The 23,914-nt window shown below is 47.7% G+C and overlaps 1 protein-coding gene across 11 annotated transcripts in view; it reads left to right on the forward strand.

The window, feature by feature from the left end:
• Nucleotides 1-23,914, forward strand: part of RASGEF1B (RasGEF domain family member 1B) — a 699,030-nt gene that overhangs the window by 654,917 nt on the left and 20,199 nt on the right. For 6 of the 11 annotated variants that reach the window (XM_021100308.1, XM_021100304.1, XM_021100305.1 and 3 more), the window contains 3 exons: nt 17,773-17,955; nt 19,898-20,020; nt 20,380-20,517. In XM_021100308.1, coding sequence (XP_020955967.1) covers nt 17,773-17,955; nt 19,898-20,020; nt 20,380-20,517 — 444 coding nt within the window. 11 annotated transcript variants of the gene reach the window in all.

Genomic DNA, 23,914 nt, shown 5'->3' on the forward strand with positions numbered 1-23,914 from the left:
TCTTCTAGCAAAATAATCAGACTTAACACGGAAGACTGTAAGAACTCCGAACAGAAACATCTTTTCTGAATTCACACTGTAAGAGCACGTTATTCATGAGAAACCAGACGCAAACTTCTAGAAAGGGGAAATTAGAACAAGAGAAATATACGGAGATTTGCTATTCACTCTAAAGATTTTACAGGATGAGGAATATTATCTAAACAAACTTAAACATAATTGAATTTCGACTCCAAAGCATGATGTGTCATATCACAATAATGTAGGTTTATGGTTATGAAATAGTTCTTGGTCCCTCAAGAAAAAATAAGTCACTGTGCATTACGTAATCACGGATGACGAGACTCTCCCATGAGCTTCTGATGGGGCCAAGGCCGTGATAGTCCTCCAGTCGGGATCCCTCCTGAGGACAGTATAAAAAATGACTTTGTGAGAGTTACTAAGAAGAAGCAAGTGAGAAAAATCACGAGGCCTGTCAAGGAGCAGTAATACATTTGCCATTCCACAGTTTGCGTCTAGTGCAAATGAAAACAGGGCAACTCTCTACACCTTCTTAGGGGGCTTGGAAAACTACGTATCTGCTGTGGCATCTGCCATGCAGTTGTTCCACTCTCTTGAACAACCTGAAGGTCTGGCCGGCGAAACGCGGTGGTGAAAGAGGAGCCCCTGAAGTGTGGAAGAGACGCCCCTGAAGTTGTCTTTTCTGGCCAGTTCCCTTCTATTTGGTAGCCCCTTCCTAGCCACTCCTCAATGAATGGCTCTCTGTTGATGCTTTGTGGTTCCAGGAAAGGAAGATACATGCCTCTGTAAGGACCAAGTTCGCCCTGAGCGACCCTTACAGACCCAACATGGTCCTACACGAGATGACGGATGTGAAGGAAGGTTGCGAATGAGAACAGTGGTTCTAGGAGTTATTACTGAAGACTGCATTCCAAGGCTAACTGCCTCTCCCTAGCCACGCCTCTGTGACACTTGCTTCTCCTTTATGAAAGGGGAGAATCGCTCTTTTCTCCCTCTACCTTGAAATCTAGTCTCTGCGCAGTTGCAAGTACTTCCCTCTCCTCCTTTACATAAAATAAATACTTTGGTATCTATGGAGTACTCAGGTATTACAGGGCCTTGGTTATGCCTTACTTGTTTAAAAAAATATATTTTTACGTGTTCCAGAGAAGCTGTGGTTGGTCTGGAGATGCTTAAAGGCCAAGTCATCCAACCACAAAGTTACATTAACATACCTTGCTTGGAAACTGGTAAATGATCACCTCAAAATTGCATCTGGTCATTCTTCACGTTTTTGCTTTCTGAGATTCTTGTGTCTTTTATCAAAATGCACAAGAGGCAATGTACATGATGCTTATTCAAAAAAGGGTTTCTAGTCCTTAGCTTTGAAAGTGAGAAGACTGAGGGGATGGTCCAGATTGGCTGTTGACAAGCAGTGTGACCACTGGCCCTTCTTTTCTGCCACTTTTATACAGACTGCTAAGCTTCCGTGGCCTTGGACTGTTCCTCTCTAGACAGCAGAGTGACACTAAGCCGCTGAATGAAAGAGAATACGTGAAGGGTTTGGGAAAGTTACTTGGCCATTTCCCAAGGCCCTTTAAGGTCCAGAGAGAGGGAACTCAATCACGGAAAGGGCTGCCGTGCCACCTGGAGCATCATTAACGTCGTTCTTACACGGAAGCTGTGGCCCCTTCCTCTACACTCTTCCCGCTTTGGTCCTATCTGGTGCTCTAGAGACACATTCCTCCTTGATAAACGAGGTTTAAATCTTTGGAGGCACTTGGGCTTTATGAGATTTTCATTTAAAGTTCAAGTGTTTTAAGACAATCATAAGCCACAAAAATGATACTACACTTGTGTCTGAGAAAAATAATAAACATCGCTTTGCAATGAAAAGAACCAGCCTCTGGTTTAATTTAAATACACAGGCGTTCCTGTTGTGGTCCAGCAGTAACAAATCCGATAAGTATCCTGTGGTGTAGGCTGGCAGCTACAGCTCTGATTCAGCCCCTAGCCTGGGAATTTCCCTATGCTGCAGGTTTAGCCCTAAGAAGACCAAAAAAAAAAAAAAAGTCTTAATTTAAATACATCAGATCTACTGGTTTTAACAGCAATATCTTGGACAGATAAAATGACTCGGATTAGTGGTAGAGGATTTTTTTTTTTCAGACATTATTTCACTAATCTTCCAGTAGGTAATTAAATCCATTTTGTAGAGTGGGAACACGAGAAACGAGAACATTGGAATGAGAGAGACATGGGTTTAATTCATGGCTTCTTCAGGCGCATGGCCTGGGCAGTTATTTACCTTCCTAAGCGTCATTCCCTTATCTCCAAAATGGAGAAAATAGTACCTGTGTCTCAGAGTTTGGGCGAGGAGAAAAGATACTGTGCGTGAAAACCACGGTGAAACACCGTGAGGGAACAACATGAGCACGTGTCAAGATGGACAGATGATCAAAATCAAGTTGGAGAGAAAGAGTGAGAAAGAGCATGAGAGCCACTGCGCAGTACCATCCAGGCGAGCATACTCGAGTGGTACGCATACAAACTGTACCGTCCTTGGGTATGAAAGGCAGATAGAAAAAAAACACACTGAGCGCCGCGCGAAGGGAGAAGTGCCTCTGGAGCGTGAAAAGTGGGATCTGAGATGGGAAATGAAGGAGACTAAAATGAAAGGAGGAATGTTGGACCACTCATGATGGTTGTTCTCATTCTGTGCACCTGAAGGCCAGGAGGGAAAGAGAAAAAAAAAAACAATGTCGAGCACAGAGCCCGCTGCCTCGCAGAAGCGCAGTACAAGTGGCTAGTGAGGCCCTTCTCAACAAGGGGTTATTTGCATCCATTCGACTGGCACTATGGAGCCCACCAACATTTACAGGGACCAGAGGTGAGCAGATAGAGTCAAAAGACCCAAAAGAAACAATGACAACTAGAGAATGGAAACAGTGTTTGTTTGTGAGAGAGACTACTATCCAATCCTAAGAGCTATTCTTTATTGCGGGCTTACATGTGCTGAGCATTAGTGAATGAATGAATGAATGAATGAATGGATTCAACCAGCTACATTTATTGAGTGCTTATAATGGGTGAGCACTGTTCTAAACATCGGAAATAGAGCAGAAAGACAACTACAATGACCGCAAAACCCAGCTCTTGAGGAGCTTATATTCTAGTGAAGGGGGAGGCCATGGTAAGTGCAATACCCAGCATGTTGATGGCGGCACGTCCTACGGAGGAAACAGCAACATGGGGAAGGAAGAGATGAGGGGAGGTGACTGCCTTTTAATTGGGAGGTTAGGGAAGGCTGCTCTGAAGGGCATTGCTCCAAACTCTGTTTGTGTATTATTTCTTTTAATCTTTGGTGAAGAATTGCGTTCATAAACCACGATTGCTATTTTTCGGATGAGTAAACTGGGGCCCAGAATCCACCCTTGGCTTTTCTAAGGTTTGAGCGCTGACTTGACGATGCAGAGACAGGATTAGGGCCGGGACCACCTAACTCTGGACTCTCTCCTGCAGTATTATCTCATACAGGGAACTGGAGGGGGTCTTGGGGATCAGCCAGAATGGGGAGCAGGGGTGTGGTTTGGTAAAGTGTTGAATCAGTGGTATCATAGTATCCTCTTTATATTTTTGAGGAATTAAAATAAGCATCTTTTGTTTTAGTAGGGGTAAAATACTGTAGAATGTAATGCTGGCAAAATCTTCTGGGCTGATGGGTGTATCCAGAAGTTACAAAGGGCATGTCAAATATTTCCATTAAGAAATCGTGATTTAGTCCGACTCCTTTAATTTATTGCTACAGGTCATAAATGACTTGCCCAACCTCATGTGGCTTCCTTGTTGCAGAACCACGATGGAAAACTGAGCTTGAAAGACTAACCAACCAGCACAACCACACCAGCTGAGCAGGGCCACCCAAGCCTCGGTGCTTTGTATTGAATAGCTGGCCAGGACAGGCTCTCCTTTTACAAACGGCAGAGAAGCTCAGGTAGATGGGAGTGGATGACTGAGTCAGGGGAGACCCGTTTGCAGAAGAGAAGGAGGGAGTATAATCAGAGAAAAAGAAGTGAGAGGGGGTGTGCCTGTGCAGAAAGGGAGGGGCGGAATCAGAATAGGCGCGGTGAACCTCGAGGTGGCTGCTACCATCCCAGAAAGGAGGCGGGAGGGAGGGAAGATGGAGCGGGACAAAAAGGGGGCCTCTATCACAGCCATCCTAATGGAAGGCCTTCCTATAGGACAGGTGTGAATAGTGTTGTTTTACACATGGGAAAACTGAAACGCAGAAAAGCGGCTTTACTTATCCAAGGTCACGTAGCGGGCAACTGTCTCCTGATGTTTAGTTTGTATTCTTTCCCTGCATCTCTTCCTTCCCTTGTTTGCTTCCATCGTTTCTTTTCTCCAGCCTTTTTTTTTTTTTTTTTTTTTTTTTTTTTTTTTTTTTTGTATTCGTACAAGGTGAAGTACTGGAGTTTCTATCTTTTTTCTAAAACAGTTATCAAGTATCCAATTCTAGAGTATATGGTTACCATGACAGCGCAGCCTTTAGGGAGGCCGGACCTCCCGCTTTGCCTCCAGAATCGTATTTCACAGCACAGGTTCCCTCTTCTTCTTCCTTTTTTTTTTTTTTTTGGTGGAACTTTTAACAGCCGCAGTTTGACATTTTGTTTAGGTGACCGTTCGCTTAACGCTTGTCCTCCTCTAGACTGCACGCTTCCTAATGGCAGGATCCAGCCTCCTTTTGCCCGGAGTGTGCCCCCAGCGTTTGTCACAATGCCTAGCACGCAGGCTTTCTGTAAACATTTGCTGGGCCAGTGTTCTTGTGGTTTCTCTCAGCTCTCCTCTGAAAATTCCACGGACAGTAACCTCTAGCTCATAATTATGTTAATAGATACTGTATAACAAGTCGGGCCGGTATGTACAGGTAGCACACAGGTAAATGAACACACACGGGTACACACATGACTGCACAAACAGCCTCCAGCACATGCGCTCAGGAGGAGACGCACGCGGGCTCAGCGAGCCGAACCCGCGCTGGTAAACACCGCTGCGCCCGGCTCCGCGGGCCTCCGCAGCGTAGGAGGGCACCCGGGCAACCGCGCCTCCAGAGTCGGGGCCCCCGGGACCCGTGGGCTGGTGCCCGGCGCCGGGGGCGGTGGCGGAGTGGGCGGTGAGCTGCGCCGTGATTGGCCGTGCGGCCGCTCGGGCGGGGCCGGCGGCGGGGGCGGGCGCTCGGGCGGAGGGGTGTGCGCGGCGGCGGCGGCCGGAGTTTCAGTATAAACAAGGCATCCGACTGGTTGGGCGGATTTTTCTTTTCCTTCTTCCCGCGCGCTTTCGCTCCCAGTCCTTTGGTTGCGTTGTGGGCGCGCGGCACACAGCCGGGAGGCCGAGGACCCGGGGCCGTCTGCAGGTGGGTTGTTCTCTGGTCAACAATTCTCCCGGGAGAAACGGGAGCCCGGCGGCGGGAACGCGCGACCCCGCCGCGCGCTGCGCTCTCCCAGGCGTCCCCGGAGCTGCGCGCGGAGCCGCCCGGCTCTCTCCCTGCGCCCCGGCTGCCGGTGCGCCGGGAGGCGGCGGGAGAGCCCGGGCCAGTGGGCGCTGCCGGCTCAAAGCGCCTGCTAAAGCCGGAGACCGGGAGAGTCCCCTTGCCTGGCCGCCGAGGATGTCTGGGGCCGCCCCGGCAGCGGCCTGGGTGCCAACAGGTGCGGGACCCAGCCGTTGGGTCGCGGGCGGGGACAGGCTTGGGATGTGCCTCGCTTCTCGCCCTGATCCCGAAGCCAAGCCTCTGTTTCGAGATCTTGCCACGATTTTCGAGGATTTGTCTGAGTTGTAGTTGCGTTCATCCTTTTTTCATCCTGTCTCCCCTTCCTTGTGCACTGCGAGGCTGTTTCCTTCTGCTGCTTGGCCAGTTTTCGTGTGCGGGTGGGTGGGTGGAGGGAACTGTTTATTTTTGGTGTCGGAGCCTTAGGATCTTAAGGTCTGCTTCTTTGGGCGGAGACAGGGGAACAGAAGTCATTTACTTGCCCCTGACGAGGTGATATTCCTTCAGCGGACAAACTTGGGGCACAACGTGTCGCCTTTCTCTTGCCTGAGCTCAGGTTTGTCGCCTCGGATCACCTGGTCGGGCTTTAATAAAGTGAACAGGAGCTACCTGGGAGCCTCGCGGGCTGCCCGCAGGAGAGAGGCTCCTCCTTCTGGGGAAACGGTGGCAAGAACTTCAGGGCTGTGCGAGAGAAATGGGAGGGACAGGAGGCCTGTACGTGCGTCTGTCTGTCTGCGTACGGCTGTTGTGCGCATTCCTACTTCACCCCAACCCGGTCCGCGCAGTTCAGGCGAGAGCACCGCAGCTAATGAGCCCTCTGACAGCGCCGAGGGTGGCACAAGCGTCGTAAACAGCAGGAGGGTCTCTGGGCAGCGACCCTGTCTAAGGACTGTGGACGCGTCTGTCTGCGCGGATGAATCCGGTGGGTATGGTGTGTGCAGATGCATATGCACACGAGTGTGTCTATGTGTGTTTGGGCGAACGCGTCTCCAAGGAGTCCTTCGTCAGCAGCGCCATGTGACGCCGGTCAGGCACTGCTTGTGTGCGTAGATCTATATTTAGCCCCGGATGATCTTTCTCGGCCGTGGGAGGTCTCTGAACCGAGTGCAGAAAGAGGAAGAGTTCAGGGACCAGGGTTTTGCGCTCCTGAATAATGTCTGGAACAGTCAGACTCAGATGGGGTGAATAATTCTTCTTTCCTCTCAAAGCAGGAGCGGGAGCTGGGCATGTGATGGCTGGACCTTAATTTGAAACATAGGCGGTGGTGAGAAACCTGTGCCTGTGCGAAGAACCAGGGAGGTGGCAGTTAACCGGAGTGGGCGCCTGATTGGAGATTTGGGTAGAAAACACCTAGTCAGGGAGGTTCAGAGCAAATCTTAAAGTGGCGTCTAAAAGGAAATAAAAATAGAAATGCTTGGCTGTTGAGATTTTCCTAACAGATCAAGAGCGTGGCAGCGTGGCAGGTCCCCTCGTTAATGGTTATTTTGTTTCCGGCGTGGCAGTGGCTGACCCAAGGAGGACCTTGGGCACTTTTGACAGAAGTTGGGCTTCACCCGTCCTAAGCCTCTGTTCCGCCTTTCAAGCAGATTTTCTGACCAAGTGGAGACCATCAGCTGCAGATCAGCAAGTTGGTCCCGCCTTTGTTTTCCTGGAGATGGCAGCATTTCTGGCTCCTGAGCCTCCTACTCACTTTCCAGTGATCTAATGAAGTGTTGGGTTCTTAGAATTTATTTCTCCCCTGGTGCATTTTCAGTCTTGCTGCATTTTATATGCTCCGCTAGACAATTAATCTGATAACCTGGGATCATACTGTCTTTTGGAATAGAAAATCACTCTAAAGCATTTATATTTATTGTCTTTTTAAAGTGGAGTTTATCCTGAGGTATGTGTTAAATATCATTATTATCGTAATAATACACATCTTATATTATCACTAACACTGCATTCTTGCACTCTAAAATTGACTATTGGCTAAGAAACTACAATAGACCAAAAAATAAATCGATTGAATACACCTATCTAGAAAAAAAGAAGGTAAGAAAATTGGAGAGGGCACCCAGGTGACTAATATGGCTGGTGGGAAGGTGCCTGACGTGGCGGCATCGACTTCAGCTCCAAAGGTGACCTGGAACAGCTGGACCTTGGAGGAGCATTCGGATGACCCCGAAGAGAGTATCTGTTTGGACAGGGGATTGGGAAATGAGGGTACTCCCCCTTCCTTGGGAGAAGAATCTGGAATCCCTGAAGCCACAAATAATAAATGGAAAAGCTATTAGAACATTTTGTGAGGTCTTCAAGAGACAAATTGTACTGCTGAAAGTACTGCCTAAGATTGATGGGATTTTTGTCTTTAGTGGTTGAATTCAAGTGTTACCTCCCCTTCAGTTGTCCTTTCTGGTTTTCCGATTAAATCCATAAACATTAGAGTTGTGCAACCCTCGGTTATCCTAGAATGACAGATGCTGGCTAGGGCTCTGGGCAGATTTCTGCCTTGGGAATAGAAAGACTAGGGTTCCGGCCAATCTGGAGCCCGAAAAAGTCACTTACTCTTTCCCAGCACCTGCAGTGTTTGGAAAATTGAGGAGGTGTTGAACTTGATGATTTATGAGTCTCTTTTAGCTCCCCGTTGACTGATTTTGCTGCGCTGTCGCTTCCTTCATTTGCACCCTTTCTTAGCAGCGGAGGAATGAAGGATGCAGTAAGCACCTCACTTGGATGTTCCCCTGCTTTCTGGGAGAGTGAAGTTTCTTTTCATTCATGAAAATCATGCAGACAGAGCTTTATTACTTGCTCGAACTGCTTTTCACTTTTGCTTTTTTTCCTACCAATTACTTTAAAAAGCGAAGAAGGTTGAGTCAGGGAAAGATGTTTGGACCTTCTAAGTCAGTGTGACTCTTTCATCATTTTTAAACCAGTCTTTTAGCCAACCGTTTCTTCTTAGGTTTGTGTACTCTTTCGTTGCAGAATAGGTCTCTGTCTGCCAATCATTCAGTGGATTCAGAGTTTATTAGGAGGCCCCGGTATGAATATCCATTTAATACAGGGAATGTACGAATTAGTCTCGTAGGAAAGGAGCGCGCTTTAGAGACCACTGTGATAGCCTTCTGTTCACCTAAAGGGGAAGAATAGAAGGGGAGGGGTGAGCGTAGTCTTTCAAGAACTTGTAGCCCAAAGCTGAAATTACCCCAGTAGCGTGTTCCGTAATAAAATGTAAATAGAAAACGCTGCTTGTTTACTGAATGTCCTCGCTAAGTACCAGGCAGTTTTCCTGCTGAGGTAAATTGGGTTTGGAAACAGAACCCCTTTTAGTAAAGGATGCTCTGGATATTCTATAATTTGGCTTGAGATCCAGCATGCATCAGTGATGCTTCAACTACTGATATCTGTGCTGTTCCGTACTGTAGCCAGTGCTGTTCCGTAAATAGCCATATGGGGATATATGAACCTTAGTTTAATTAAATTAAACGGAAATTCGTGCTTGCCACGTTTGAAGTGGCTGCTGTATTGGACAGCACAGAAGAGGGACCTTTCCAACATCCCATAAAGTTCCTTTTGACAGCACGTGATTAGATAGTGATGATTTTGATTATTCTGAAGAGCACGTTTATTTCTCTGGGAAAATGACATAATTATCATAGATGGGGCACCTAACTCTTAAGGAAATAAGACTGACTGGCTTTATATGTTTTCAGCTGTGTGCATCATGAGCAATACCATTTTCCAAAGTTCAGTAATAGGCCATTGTCACAAACACCAGCTTCTCAAAAATTCTCCCCCAGAGCTCTAACTGTTCTCATCTTACTTTTCTAAACCAGCCCCTACTGTTCTGCTAGACAGCGCCGGCCGTTTCAAAGACAAGGCATGTGGCGCTATCTACTGTTAGGTCCGGGAACTGCATGGAAGCTGTAGCTAAAACCTTGCATGAAGAATAAGCAATGTTCTGTGAGCACTTCCCACAAAAAAAAAAAAAAAGATTTATCTGATAGAAAAGCCTTAAGGGATTCTCCAGGCCCATTTAGAGTTGCTACGTACTGAATTGTCACTTTGTATTTTAATGAACTTCTGATAAGATATTCCCAAAACAAAAGATGACAGATTTTGGCTTTGTTTTTCTTCCAGGGAAACCCAATGTGGTAACTATTTGAGTCAGAATCCCCTCCCTCCATTAATTAGGAATGAGTAAGAATTGTTTTAAGTAGCATCTAGAACAAACCAAGCAAAATGCAAATTCATTTTTATACGGAAGCCTATAACAAAGCAGGAAGTGCCACCAGTTCATCAGTGTGGAGAGAAATAGGATCTTTTTTCTTCAAAAATGCTGATTATTTCCCCTTGACTGTGAAATCCACTAAGCATCTGGGGCTCCCTTCCAAAGAACGTGCTTATCTAGAAGTGACTGACTTCTCGTTCCCATGCCAAAGGGGTGAGTTGATTCTGAGTTGTCTACTCTGTATTGTTCGTAATCCCAACCGAATAGCTCTTTTTCTAGGAGCTTAGCAGAGGTGGAGCCTGTCTAGTTTCCAGAGATGCTGCGAGACAGAAAGGCGAAGATGGTCCTCGAGGTTTTCCAGCTCAAAGCAAGCGTGTTGCAGATGCTGTCAGAACCCCAACGTTGACTTTCCCCCGGCCCAGATCCGCACTTAGAGAAGCGTCTGGGAGCTCACACCCAGTCCTGGTGCTCCGAGACCCAGCAGCGCCGAAAGGAGGCTGAAGGCGCGCGAGATCCCAGCTGCAGGAAGGCTGGCATCGGTGACGCCTTCTCATGGCCACGTCCAGAACCTCAGACGCAAGCCAGGAGGAGGCCAAGGGCAAAGTCCTTTGGAAGCTAGCTAGGAAATCGGGGGCCACTCACTCCCAGATATTAGATTAAGCCTCTCCTCACTAAACAAATATGCTTTCAAAGTTCAGCTGTGATAAGGAAGCCCTACCTCAGTGGGGTTTCATGCCTCTTTTTTCAACCGGGACGCACGCCCAGCCTGTGAACAGAGTCAGAAGCATAGTGATCCGTGTACAGGCATCGGGTAGATGAAGTATTTCAGCGAGGGACCCTGTGATGAAACAAGGACTGAAATAACTCCTTTTTTCGACTCCGTACCTTGACGCTCTCGTTCTCCGGAGTGTAAGAAAGTGCTGACTTGCCGTTCTGGTAGAGATTTACCAAACAGCCGTTGACGAGTGGCTTTGGTTTGGTCCCCACACCCATCTTTCCTGGCCCTCTGCCAATCCCAACTGTCACCTGAAACCCCCTTCGCCTGATGCACGTGCCTCGTCGAAAATAACATCGTGCAGAAGCAGTGGCTCGTTCAAACCCGGTCTGCTGCTTAGAAAAAGGCAGCTTTTCATCTGGTGCGTTAGTTGGGTTGAGACCATTAGGCATGCCTTTCAAATCTCTTCTTCCCCTTAAATCACCCAGAGCTGGCTTCCTTTGCTGCTGGATCGATGGCAGGCTGAACTTTTCCAGGGTCCTTGGAAGAGCATGATCTATCTTTGTGACTGAATTAGCTGCCCCTGGAAGATAGCTTGTCTGTCAACCAGCTTTTCAGCTTTTACCAAATTAATTTTCAGAAAGAACATTCATCTTGTATACCTGGAATGGCTCTCTTTTACTTCCCCTCGGGAGGCGTTCCAGAAGAACCTATAACCTGTATGCGAATGTTGGCAGCTCAGAGCTTTCTTTTAGCCTGGTTCCCTGTTTGAAAACCCCAAATCCTTTCCCCATCATCTCATGGCCTCCTCCCCATCCCAAAGTGCTTCCTCAATCTGGGGGGGAAAGGCCTCGTTCGGTATCTCTACCCAAAGCAAAAGAAGAGTCTTTTGAATTCTCTTTAACGCCCTTGGGTGGGCAGGGCTCGACGGTCCCCGTGTTGCGGGATGTCTCAGGAGCCAGTCTTGAATGTGTTATTTCAAGCATCACATTCTCCTTATTGAGGACGTAGATACTCTCTGGGTTCTGAACAGGCCAGCCCTGTGCCTCCGACTCGGCTCTGAACTCTCTGAAAGTCTGTGCAAACTCGTTGGTGTATTTCTCTGGGGGCCGATTGCGGAGAAGGTTGTCATCGCCCTAAAAAATTAAGAGTCGCTGGGCAACCAATATTTTCTGAGTTCCGGGAACTGGCTCAGCAGTGCAACTTTGCAAGGTGAGAGTTGCTCGTGTGAGCCACCTGTCCAATGCCTTTTTCTTCTTGGTAGTGATTTTTTTTTTTTTTTTTTTTTTTTTTTTTTTTTAGGGCCCACCTGAGGCTTGTGGAAGTTCCCGAGCTAGAGGTCGAATCAGAGCTGCAGCTGTCGGCCTACACCACAGCCACAGCAACACCAGATCCAAGATGTGTCTGCAACCTACTCTGCAGCTCACAGCAAGGCCAGATCCTTACCCCACTGAGTGAGGCCAGGGATCGAACCTGCGTCCTCATGGTTACTCGTCAGGTTCATTTCCGCAGAGCCACAAGGGGAACTCCCTTCTTGGTAGCGATTTGAATCAAGGCAGCAGCTTTTTCAAGTATCTCATAGAAATCTCACCTTTTCCAAAGGAGTAAAGTACTTTGAAGTTTGACTTAACAGCCAGTCCATGCCAGTACGTGACTTAATGTTGTCACGCGTCCTAATTTGGGGGAAAACGTTTTTTTTTTTTTTCCTAAAGCAGAGTTTTGGTTGCAGGTACATGGGGTTGGGCAAATCTGCGCCAAAGAGGCCGTGGCAGGCATGGGCGATGCTAGTTCTGCGATTTTGCTGGAAAAGGTAGAGAAGCGTGTACCCTGAGAGAGTTGACAGAACCCGGTGGGCAGAAAACACCAGTCACGAGAGCTGTGAAGACGTTTTGCTGCAGCTGAGAAGAACTCGGAACGGGACTGGGATTCAAAAAGAGGAAATGGAAGCTCGGGGTAGGAGCTGCCTCACACCCACCCTTCTTCCCTGGGGAAGAGTCAGCAAATGATTGATTCCTGGAGGATTAACTCTATTAAGAGCCCTGGACTAAGTGCTTCTCTGGAGTCAATGTCCAGTGCTTAGTGTACCAATTTGTTTTCTTAAACAAGAACCAAGCCACTGTTGAGGTTTCTGAGCCTCATTTTTTAGTTCCAGAATTGAAGCATGTAAAACTAAAGTCCTGGGTCTCAGATTTGAGTAATACCGAACAAACAGTAGTTCTTGATGGGACTCCTAAGAGGAAAGATACTTGAGAGAAAAAAAAAAAAATCTGCTGTGTTTATCTCCTTAAGTACTTAAAAATACGCTTCACCGACAGTACTTTCTGGACCGTTCTGCTGACCTTTCCCCTTGTTTATCAAATGCCTCTTTTACGCAAGGCAGTGGAGCTTTCCAGAAAATGGTTAGATTGGCCACTTGCTAGAGACTGTCCAGAAGATAGTTGTGGATACTGTGGTCCAGGGTCTTTCTTTTGGTCATTTGTCTCATCACATTTTTTTACCAGAACTCTGTAACATATGCATAAGCAAATATTACTGTATTTCATTGACTCTTAAGATGTCATCCATTGTGGATGCGTTTTTATTTCATACATTGCTTAAAAAAAAAAAAAGACTGTTAGCATGAAAAATATTTTCTTTCTTTTTTTTTTTATTTTCCCACTGTACAGCAAGGGGGTCAGGTTATACATTACAATTACATTTTTCCCCCACCCTATGAAAAAGATTTTCTTATCACTCAACTATTTACATGCATCCCAATTTCAAAGATACTAAAATAGAAAGAGTGTATGTTAGAGTCTCTGAAATCTCTGTCTGGACAGGACAGTGCTTTAGTTGCAGCAGTCAGTAGCTGACTTACTTTGCTGAGAGTTCCTTTTTGATAAGAGGCATTAGTAGCAGTCATACGTCTTTGGAGTGAGGATTTATGTAAAATATGTACAACATATCAGTTATTCTAAGAGCCTACAATTTGGGACAGACCGCCAGGCTTTTCACTTCATGCTTAAACACCAGAAGTTCCAAACAGACCCTTTGCAGTTTGCCATGACGGGGCGAGATAAATTTTGAACCTGGCATCTGAAGACCCAGTTTGAAACCCTGCCCTGTTTTTTTTCTTTCTCTGACATGTAACCCCAGCTGGGTTATTAAGTTTTTCTGAACCTCAGCTTAGGCAGTCCAAACACAGTGAGGCTCGCTGCCAAGCAGGGTCCATCCAGTGTCCAGAAAGGCATTTGTAAGCAGTCGGCCTCACGCCTTGCGCATGTAGGCGTTTCTCTGGGGAGCGCCCTTGAGAAGGGCTTCAGAGAAGCTGGGGCCGGGGCATCGTGGAGACCTTTTTAGCAAGTGCCGGCTCGCAGAGGAGAAGGACGTCCTCTCCGGAGGGGAAGGCTGGAGGAGCTGAAAGTACACGGCAGGGTGGGAAGATAGGTCCACTGCGCCGAGTAAGGGGCTGGGGTCCCTTGGAGCGACTTAAATCTCAGCAGTTGGTTGCTGCCATCAGCAAGTTCAGCAGTCAGGGTGGTTGGTGATTAAGTCAATCAGCTGATCCACAGAACTGGGGACTAATTGGAAGGCAGGAAGCAACGTGTGACTTCGTCTCTTCTTAAATTTGACGTTTTAGTATAATAAACGAAAACCGCCATTAACTTATCTCGGGTTGGTGTCAGTTGCAATTTGGCAGCATTTTCTTTGGGTGCCTGGCTGGAGGGTTTTTTGTTGTTTGTTTTTAGGCCCGCACTGGCGGCATATGGAGGTGCCCAGGCTAGGGGTCCAATCGGAGCTGCAGCTGCTGGTCTCCACCAGAGCCACAGCCACGCCAGATCCGAGCCACGTCTGTGACCTACCCCGCAGCTTGCAGCAAGGCCAGAGCCTCAACCCACTGAGCGAGGCCAGGGATCAAACCTGCGTCCTCGTGGACACTATGTGAAGTTCTTAACCTGCTGAGCCACATTCCAGGCTTTTCGGCCTCTGTGTGTTGATCTTGTCTCCCTCCTGTGAACATTTCCAAGGAACAATCCAAAAGCCTTCGGCCATTGCTCTAAAAAGACTCTAACTTTGCTAGAAGGAAAATTGGTAGTTTTGTTATCGCTAGACTTTGGGGTGGAATGAGCATAGCTGGAAATGATTTCCCAAATGAAAACGTACCTGGGGGCGAGGACAGGGTAAGCGATTTTCTGGAGTTTTCACAGCCCTTGAGTCCCAGATTAGGGCTTCTTTACATCTGGGTTCTCATTCAGTTCTGAGTCCTTATCCATTTTAGGGGAATAAATAATTAAGAAGGACGAATACTTGGGGCTTCCCACTGTGGCTCGGCAGGTTACGAATCCAACTAGTATCCATGAGGATGAGGGTTTGATCCCTGGCCTCGCTCAGTGGGTTAAGGATCTGGCCTTACTGTGGCTGTGGTGTAGGCCTGCAGCTGCAGCTTCCTTAGCCTGGGAACCTCCTTATATCATGGGCGTGGCCCTAAAAAGGAAAAAAAAAAAAAAAAAAAGTGCAAATACTTGGTGGCCTCTGGTGCTGATCCTTTGAAAGAGAACTCTGATTGACCTGTGACTGTTTTGTGGGTTAGTGCTGCCTCTCCGTCCGTAGAATGAAGCTCCTTCTGCAAGATTCAGGGAAGTTCCACTGGGCTCACTGGTGCTGTAGCCTCGTGGCTGTGTGGTCCCAGCGCGGTCGCTTCACCTCACTGCCCAAGGGATCCGTTCACACGCTGATGGACAGAGCAGAGTGGACCCGATTGCCCTGGCACTGAGGCCTTGGCTGCTTCTGGGACTGTTTCCCAGTCACTGATGATCCCTTAGGACCTGCTCCTCACCCAGTTTCAGTCTTGGAATCCTTCCTGCTCAGCCCCAGCCTCTGGGCAACCATCGTGGATCGATTGCAGGCAGAAAGTGAAATGAATCCATTTTCCATCGTGGACCAGTTGAGTTCTATGATCCATTTAAACTTTTCACATTTTCTGATTTTCTAAAATTCCCAAATCCTGGCCTACTATCTCCCCAAAGCACTTTCTCAGGATGATTTGAGTAGCAGTGAGTCAATGGAGAAATCAAGGAAAATTCATGGTTTTGTCAGGGGGAGAAAAACCCAACTCAAGGGCATGATGGAGTTAGTACCACTTGTTACCCTGGGTCCCAAGGATACTGTGTGGTTTTAACTGTCGAAAGCTTTTTAAAGCCAGAGGCAGGTAACCACATCTGGACAGGAGGTTCCTTCCAGGCTGCAGGAAGTAACTCTGAGGTGTTTATTATCTCAGGTCCCAGTGTCCCAGTTTAAGGACATTTGGGGTTTCTCGGGGGGCCGGGTAGACAGACTCCTGTTTTCCTTCCCCCCAAGCACAGTCCATGTGCAAATATTACTCATAGAAAACTGGCAACTTGAAGAGAAACCCGCTCTGTCCATTGCCGTGTAAAGTGTTAACATCGAGTCTCTTACTTAACCGAGAGTCTCACATCTAAAGGGGGGGGTGTTTGTATCCCCGTTTACATCCCGTGGTTCCTGATCCTTTGCCCACTGTGAGCCGTCCTGTCCAAGCAGGAGAGTCGCAGGAATGACCTGGGTAGTGCAAGGCTCCCTGGGGTGCTTCTCAGTCACTTTCTTCCCATCTGTGGCTATTTTTTTTTTAATTGAAGTATAGTTGATTTATCGTGTCGTTTCAGGTGTACAGCAAAGCGATTCGGTTGTGTAGACGTATGTATCTCGTCTTTTTCAGGTTATTTTCCATTAGAGTTTGTTAAAAGATGCCGAATACAGTTCCCTGGGCTGACAGCAGGTCCTCGTTGTGTGTCTCTTTTATGTGTAGTCGTGTGTGTGCCTCTTCCTCCCAAACGCCTCAATTATCTACCTCCCTTTCCCCTTTGGTGACCGTGAAGGGTTTTTGCTCTGGCTCCAGGAGCAGGAGCTGGAACAGATGTGCTTGGAGTGACGGATGCGCCGTCTCAGACAGGCCCCATGCAGCTCCCCCATTCGGATGCACATCTCTCTGCAGCATCTTGAAAAGAGGGACTAGCCAGGTTGTGTCTCCCTGCAGCCTCCACACGCCCTGTCCCTGTCAGTCCAAGGCCTGGAGTTGGGCTTCCCCTCACTGTTTGCCTCTGAAACCCTCAGTCTCTGCAGCTCCTGAAAGCTCCCACTGTCCAGACGTGCTGCCAGAAACCGAGAGTCTGTTCTTGGGACCGGGAGCGCCGTCCCCAGGAATCCACTGTCCTTAACTCCGTCCGGTGTCCCGTACTGAGCACCCTCTCACAGGGGCTTTGTGAGCTGCAGAGAGCACGGATAGAGAGGATGCAGGGCTCAGTGCTTGCTCAGCCCGCGTGCTGACTGAGAACTGAGGCTTTATGGAGCCCTGCACCCGAAAGAATTTGACCCCAAGGGGCGAAAATGAATAGCATCCCATCTTCCAGCGACAGCTGGGGATTCAGCATGAAAGCGCTTGATATACACACGCATCTATAAACACACTTGCTCTACACATTTCTGTCCACTGTGACTTTAGGCCTCTTTCCAAGTTTCTTTTTTTCCACCTTCCGTTTTGGTTGCCTCCTAGCGTGCCCAGCGCTAGTCCGACAGTCTTACGTGTTCGGTGATTCTTCCCGACCAACTTCGAAGGCCTCCGTGTTGCCACCTTAGGATAACGTCTGACTCGGCGAGATAAAGCAATTTATTTTTTTTTTTAATTTTTATTTTTTGTTGTTGTTGCTATTTCTTGGGCCACTCCCGCAGCATATGGAGATTCCCAGGCTAGGGGTCGAATCAGAGCTGTAGCCACCGGCCTACGCCAGAGCCACAGCAACGCAGGATCCGAGCCGCGTCTGCGACCTACACCACAGCTCACGGCAACGCCGGATCGTTAACCCACTGAGCAAGGGCAGGGACTGAACCTGCAACCTCATGGTTCCTAGTCGGATTTGTTAACCACTGCACCACGACGGGAACTCCAAGAGATAAAGCAATTTAAAGCTGAGTCTCCATCCAGCCCCCCGCCCCCACCTCTAGCTGAATGTGAAGAGTGAAATCGCTCTTCACAGGGGGAGCCTTGACGTTACGTGCACACGGGGCCCTGTGAGCCACGTGTTTCATGGTATTGGATTGGATGGCCTTGAGCATCCAAAATGTGCAAACCTGTGGGACTCAGAGAGCAGTCTGCTTCGTGATGGGCCTGAGAGGGTAGCAGAACCCACCTTAGTCTTAAAATTGCCTTTTTCGTCATGACCGTGAAAGCGTGATGCCTATCAGTGCTTACACTTGGTTTTGGACCGCATGTGACTGATGCCGTGTTTTTTCCTTTTCTGTTCCTTTTAGGAAAGCATGCCTCAGACTCCTCCCTTTTCAGCAATGTTTGACAGCAGTGGTTACAACCGAAACCTCTATCAGTCTGCGGAGGACAGCTGTGGAGGGTTGTATTACCATGACAACAACCTCCTCTCTGGGTCTCTGGAGGCGCTCATCCAGCACCTGGTACCTAGCGTGGACTACTATCCAGACGTAGGTATCCCTGTGCCTCTGAAACGCGTCCTTGGTCCTTGGTCCTTGGTATCCAGCAGAAGGTTCGGTAGAGTAGACAGGGACCCTGGATGCTGCAGAATTATATCTGGGCTGCTAAGAATTTTTCTAATAAGAAATTACATGTTGATTATGGAGTGTTTTGAGATACGATTGAGCCCAGATAGATACATCTGTGTCCTAGGTGTTGGTTGGTTGGTTTGTTTCAGGGTTATTATCACATCGTAGGCAGTCAGACACCATCTAATTGAAATAGCTGTAAGCTTTGATTCACGCCTGTACCCTGGTCCTTAAATAGAAATGCTCCCCGAATGTTTAGTGCCTTTTTGGGTTCCCAGACCATCACCATGCTGAGAAAAGTAAAGCTACACAGGGAAACTTCGTAGGAAAGAGAATAAGAGTTATATTCAAGATGCAGTCCTATTCTGGACGGGGCATCAGATAACGTGCCTGCTTCTGTTTTACTGGGATAGCTGACGTGTGTATAGCTCATACTTTGTAAGCTGGGAAGTTGGCTTGCGTTGTCTCAGTCTGTAGAGCAGTTTCCAAGAGGCGAGAAAGAAGAAACTCAGCATTCAGAAAGCTGAGGAATAGGCACGGGGTCTCCGTTCCAGCATCAGCAGTCGCACCCGGGTTTTCTGTTTCCGGGTCAAGTGATGCTTCTTCCCCCTTCCCCTGTGGAGTGGCTGCAATGGCTAGTTGTGGATGAAGAGTTCATGAACCTATCCCAACACTGGATTCCTGGGGGCTTTTATGAGTGTAACGATGGCCTGTGTGGGAAGGAGAGACTGCACTCGCCCCCGTCCTTCACCAGAATGCTTCTCCCTGAGTTATCTCTCTCTGTGTGATTTGTTACAAAGCCTTTTCAAATATGCTGCTGCACAGGGAAAACTTGTAATCAAAAGTCAAAGGCATCCCTTGTTCGGCGCTCTAAGTGTTTACGAGCGACAAAAGGCGCCTAAGGCGGAGGAAAACCTATGGAATTTTTTTTATTGGGCGTCTGAAACTCTTATACCAAGTAAGCACTACTTCAGACTGACTTGGGAGATGGTATGTGGTTAAAGAAAAGGGTAGCGTGTGATGTGTTTTATCACATTGCTCAGCCGTTGAGCAAGTAAACAGATTACTTGAAAGCCTGCCTTTGAAAGTTCTGACACCAGCACACAAATGCTCCAGTGTGTCGGACTGGACCCACTGGAGAATTTCTGAGCTGATGTGGGCTGGGTGGTTTTTTGGTTTCCATTGGGTTCCCGTAATATTTGGACACAGAGCCAGATTCTGTCCAGGTGGTATATTTAAATTCGATTTCTCTCTCGGGGCTGAATGGCATTCTTCTTTACTAGACTCGGTTATCTGCTCTGGTATCCTGGTTCCCGGAGGCTGGATGTAAACATGTGCTGGGAATAACTTAGTCCCTAAACTCACCCTGTACTTGTGTTATTGTTAGTATCATTTAAGGGCGAAGATACAGCAGAAGGTAAAGGAGAGGGTGGGGGAGGGCTGGGGGGGGCGTTTGACATTAGCAGGTGCAAACGATGAAATATAAGATGGATGAACAGCCAGGTCCTCCTGTACAGCACAGGGAACTGTATTCAGTATCCTCAGATGAGCCATAATGGAAAAGAATATGAAAAAAGACACATATACACGCCTGTGAATCACTGTATTGAACAGCAGAAGTTAACACAACATTGTAAATCGATTAAACGTCAATAAAGATTTTTTTTAAAAAAGAGGTAGAGGAGAAATCCATTTTAGGTTGTTTCACAGCTAGTAAGCCTCACATTTGAAACTGCCCCATTTTACCTGTGATGAGAGAACTTGGTGAGGTAGGGCGTATACCACATGGACAGGTGCTGCTTCCAGAGCGCGGGTAACCGTGGGGTAACCGTGGGGTAACCGTGCGTCTCTTCTCCTGCCGCAGAGAACCTACATCTTCACCTTCCTGCTCAGCTCCCGGCTGTTCATGCATCCGTATGAGCTGATGGCCAAGGTGTGCCACTTGTGTGTTGAGCACCAGCGACTCAGTGAGCCTGATGGGGATAAGGTAATGATATGGTTTGAATCTGACCTCTTTTCCTATTGGGTTTGGTGACTTTAGGACTTAGATTCTGTGCAGTTCATTTCCTCAGGTAACCATCATTTACTGTCCGGCTGAGGCCCATGGTCTCATGGCTGTGCAGAGGGAACTGGGAATGGTATATAAAGAACACAGTATCCATCTAGCATCCTGGAAGACCCTAGATCCTGCCTTAAGTTGGTAGCACGTGGCACAGACGTGGGAGAGGGGGGGTCGAGCTTCTGTAGCCCCAGAGACTTTGCACTAGAAGTTTATCAGTGAGGGACACTGTTTGTAATTCTTTGGTTGGTAGCTATCACAGAATTCCATTTGCTTTTTCTCCCTAGAGCCAAATAAGAAAAATTGCACCCAAAATTCTTCAACTCCTGACGGAATGGACAGAAACCTTTCCTTATGATTTTCGGGATGAAAGAATGATGAGAAACTTAAAAGACCTGGCCCACCAAATAGCCAGTGGCGAGGAGGTGGGTAAAACTGAATTGAGTGCAACTGCTGGAATTTCCAGGCAGAGTCTTAGTGGGGGGTGGTGCTTAATTATGCAACAGAATCTCCCTGCTTCTCTTCTGTTTTGCCTTTGGGCAGGTCTTCTCCATAGCGTGCTGGTCTGTCTGGTGTGTCAGAGGGGGCTGATACAGTACCGCTTCAAAGGGATGTGATCTGGAGTTTCATGTGATTAATTTGGGGGTTCGTTCATGTCAGTTCATGCACAGGATTCGCGTTGCACATATGTGTTTGTCTTCATTTGCATGTACCGTCTGCCTTCCCCAAAGGCTGGACCTGGCAAAGTAGACAATAAATACCACATTAGTGGATATAAACATAAATAAGTGTAAAATAACATATTTACGTATTAACAGATGATACGTCGTCTATTCATAAATCAGAAATAGTTTGTACCATGGAACAGGGGAAACAAAACCAGTAGAACAGGACAAGATTGCTGTCATTTGACTGTAAGCACCAGGTGAAGGGGAAATACAATCGATTTTTACTGTCAGAAGAGAAAAAGCAGGGAGTTCCCGTCGTGGCGCAGCAGAAAGGAATCCGCCTAGGGACTATGAGGTTGCGGGTTCAATCCCCGGCCTCGCTCAGTGGGTTAAGGATCCGGCGTTGCCGTGGGCTGTGGTGCAGGTCATAGACACGGCTCGGATCCCGCGTGGCTGTGGCTGTGGTGTAGGCCACCAGCTATTGCTCCAATTCGACCCCTAGCCTGGGAACCTCCGTATGCCGTGGGTGTGGCCCTAAAAAGACAAAAAAAAAAAAAAAAAAAAAAAGAAAGAAAGAAAAGAAAAGGAGAGGAAAAGCATCCTCATTCTTCACGGCATTGAATTAAATGAAATTTTAAAAAACTTTCCCATGAGGACTTTGTGAACAAGGCTGTAGAAGCCGTTGTGTATAGTGTCTGTAACAAATGCTAAACCTGAGGCTGAAAGTAATTGACATATACATGATAAAGGTAGTTCCTTTGGAGAGGAGAAGACAAAAATAAAAAATAAAGGATGCAAGTCTCCTGCCCAAAAGTTGATTCAAGGCTACAGCACCCACACTAGGGGGAGATGGAAAATAAGCCTGTTTGATAATCTTTCATAAATATCGCTTCCCTCAATTGAGCTTTTGATAAGAGCTAATGAGCTCGGACAAGTTCAGGGTTATCCTCTGAAGCGGGCCTGGAGGGCTGGAGGGCTGGTATTCTGTGTTGAGGCTTGTTGGGCAAGGGTGTCTTTGTAGTTTCTCTGCTGCTGGCCAGCTCCCGGGAACATGTTACTGAGGCACAGCTACAGCACTTTCCACCCAGAAAAAGGATGGATGAAGCATTTGGCAGCGGCAGTGATGTCTTGTTTCATTCGTCTTAAAACGCATGTTCCCATGACGAATACCCTTCCTGGGGGAGATCCTTCTTTCAGTGCCGTGCTGTCAAGTTCGCGCAGCAAGACACCGTGTCTATCCTGTCTCTTCTGGTGAATACATTTTATTCACCAGAATCCCCTGACTTTAAAACAAATAATCAGACTAAAGCTGTACAAGATGAGCACTTGAAAAATTTGCACTTGCTTCTGACATGACATTCTCATGCACAGGGACTCACCCCTTCCAGTGTCCCCGGGGACCCCATACGGAATGCTGGTTGCTCTGCAGGGCTGAGTGAGGGGTTCCCTGAGTCGTTTTGCAAGTTATGACGGTTGCAATCATTTTGCTAGTTTGCGTGTGACGGGTTCTAGCAAGGTAGGCACGGGTGGGTCCTTCACTCACAAAGGCGTGATGTCAAGCATCCCTGTTTTGTAGTAAATCTTATCTCACAAGAGTAAGCTAGCGCGTTGCTTGGCAGGACCCGCGCTGGCTCAGTGACCTACGTTTATGACAAGCTGCTCAACAGATGAGCGGCACCCTAGGGACTTTGTCTTCCGTGAAGCCGAGCCCCAGTCGGGCAGTGCTGCGTCTCAGGTGGGGTGTGTTGAGGTACTTGATGTGGCCGTCAGCTTCCCTTCCCTCTGTTGCCTTTTTAAAAGGTGGAAATGATGACTGGGCTTGTTTTTCCCCCAAAAGCAACACCTTAAAAATGTGCTTCAGACAAAAGGCTGAGATGGCTTTCTGTCCTTCTTGTCATGGGAATCGGCGAGGGAGACGCCTTCTATCAGGGTTAGCCAGATTGGACCCACCTTTATTTTAACAGGATCAAGCCACTCAAGAATTGGATGGCACCAAGCAAGGGGTCCAAACAGCCTGTGCCTGGGCTTCTTCTCAGCCCTCCTGTGTAATAACAAATCCTCGATAGACTTTGTGATCATCAGTTGGTTTTGAGTGTAAAAAGAGGAGATGAGAAGATGAGCCAGGTCTAGCCTAATCAAGGGCTTGATTCATCTAGGGCTTGAGTGGAGAGATGTCACCTGCCTTGATGGGGCTGGGTTTTCCAGGAGATGCTGTTCCTTGGGCGACTTCTAGCCAGCGTTCAGAATTGGGTCCGTACTTGGTAGCTGGTTGATCTGAGTGCTTGGCAAGCCCCCCAGATGCCCTGCTGCTTCTTCAGTTCTCTCAATTGTAGAGGCAACTTCCCTGGACTGATGTCCCTTTTAGCTCTAAAATTTTGTGGCAGATGCTCTTTCCTCAGTTCTGTGCTTGGCAGGCCCCTTCCCTGTCCTGTGCTCAGGGATCTTTCCTCAAAGAGACCTTCTCTCATCACCCCAACCACGATCACCCCTCAGTACTGGCTGTCACCCCCAACTCCTTCCTAGCATCCTGTGATTAGTGATTACTTTCCTTATGCCTCGTTTTCCCCACCAAACTCCATGCCGTGTCTCTGTACTGTGTTCACACAGCATCCTTAACTCCTAGTCCTAGCCCGGTGCCTGGCACTCAGGAGCCTTTGAATGAATGAATGCGTGCGTGCGTGAACAAGCTAATCAATTCCTGGAATAGGAAAAGAACTATTTCCCTCCACTGAAAAAAATGATCTTCCTTCACGGGAAGGAGTGTGGGCTTGGGTTGGAACTTGTTGCTTCTTGCCTGGGACTGTAGGGATTTTTTTGGCAGTCAGTGGTTCCAGGTGTGCCCTATATACAATTTAGTTGAGTTCTGAATCTGCCAGAACAGTTCCGCATAATATGGCTTAATATGTTTCCCCCCAAGGGCTTTGCCCAAAATGAAGAGGTTTATTGGGACTTGCCTGCAAGAAACCTGAAATGAAACTAATGATTGAATCACATGACAGATGACTACAGTTGGTAGAATGCAATTTTCTCTTCCTTAAGGGGCTGGTCTTTATTTGCCAGGTAATTACTGTCACTGGCATTGGAAGTTATAAAAAAGAATAAGTACATATTTAGCATCCATGATTCAGTAAGGAAGCATACTCAACAACTTGAA

Source organism: Sus scrofa, chromosome 8 (assembly GCF_000003025.6).
Source record: "Sus scrofa isolate TJ Tabasco breed Duroc chromosome 8, Sscrofa11.1, whole genome shotgun sequence".
In the NCBI taxonomy this organism is placed as follows: Eukaryota; Metazoa; Chordata; class Mammalia; order Artiodactyla; family Suidae; genus Sus; species Sus scrofa.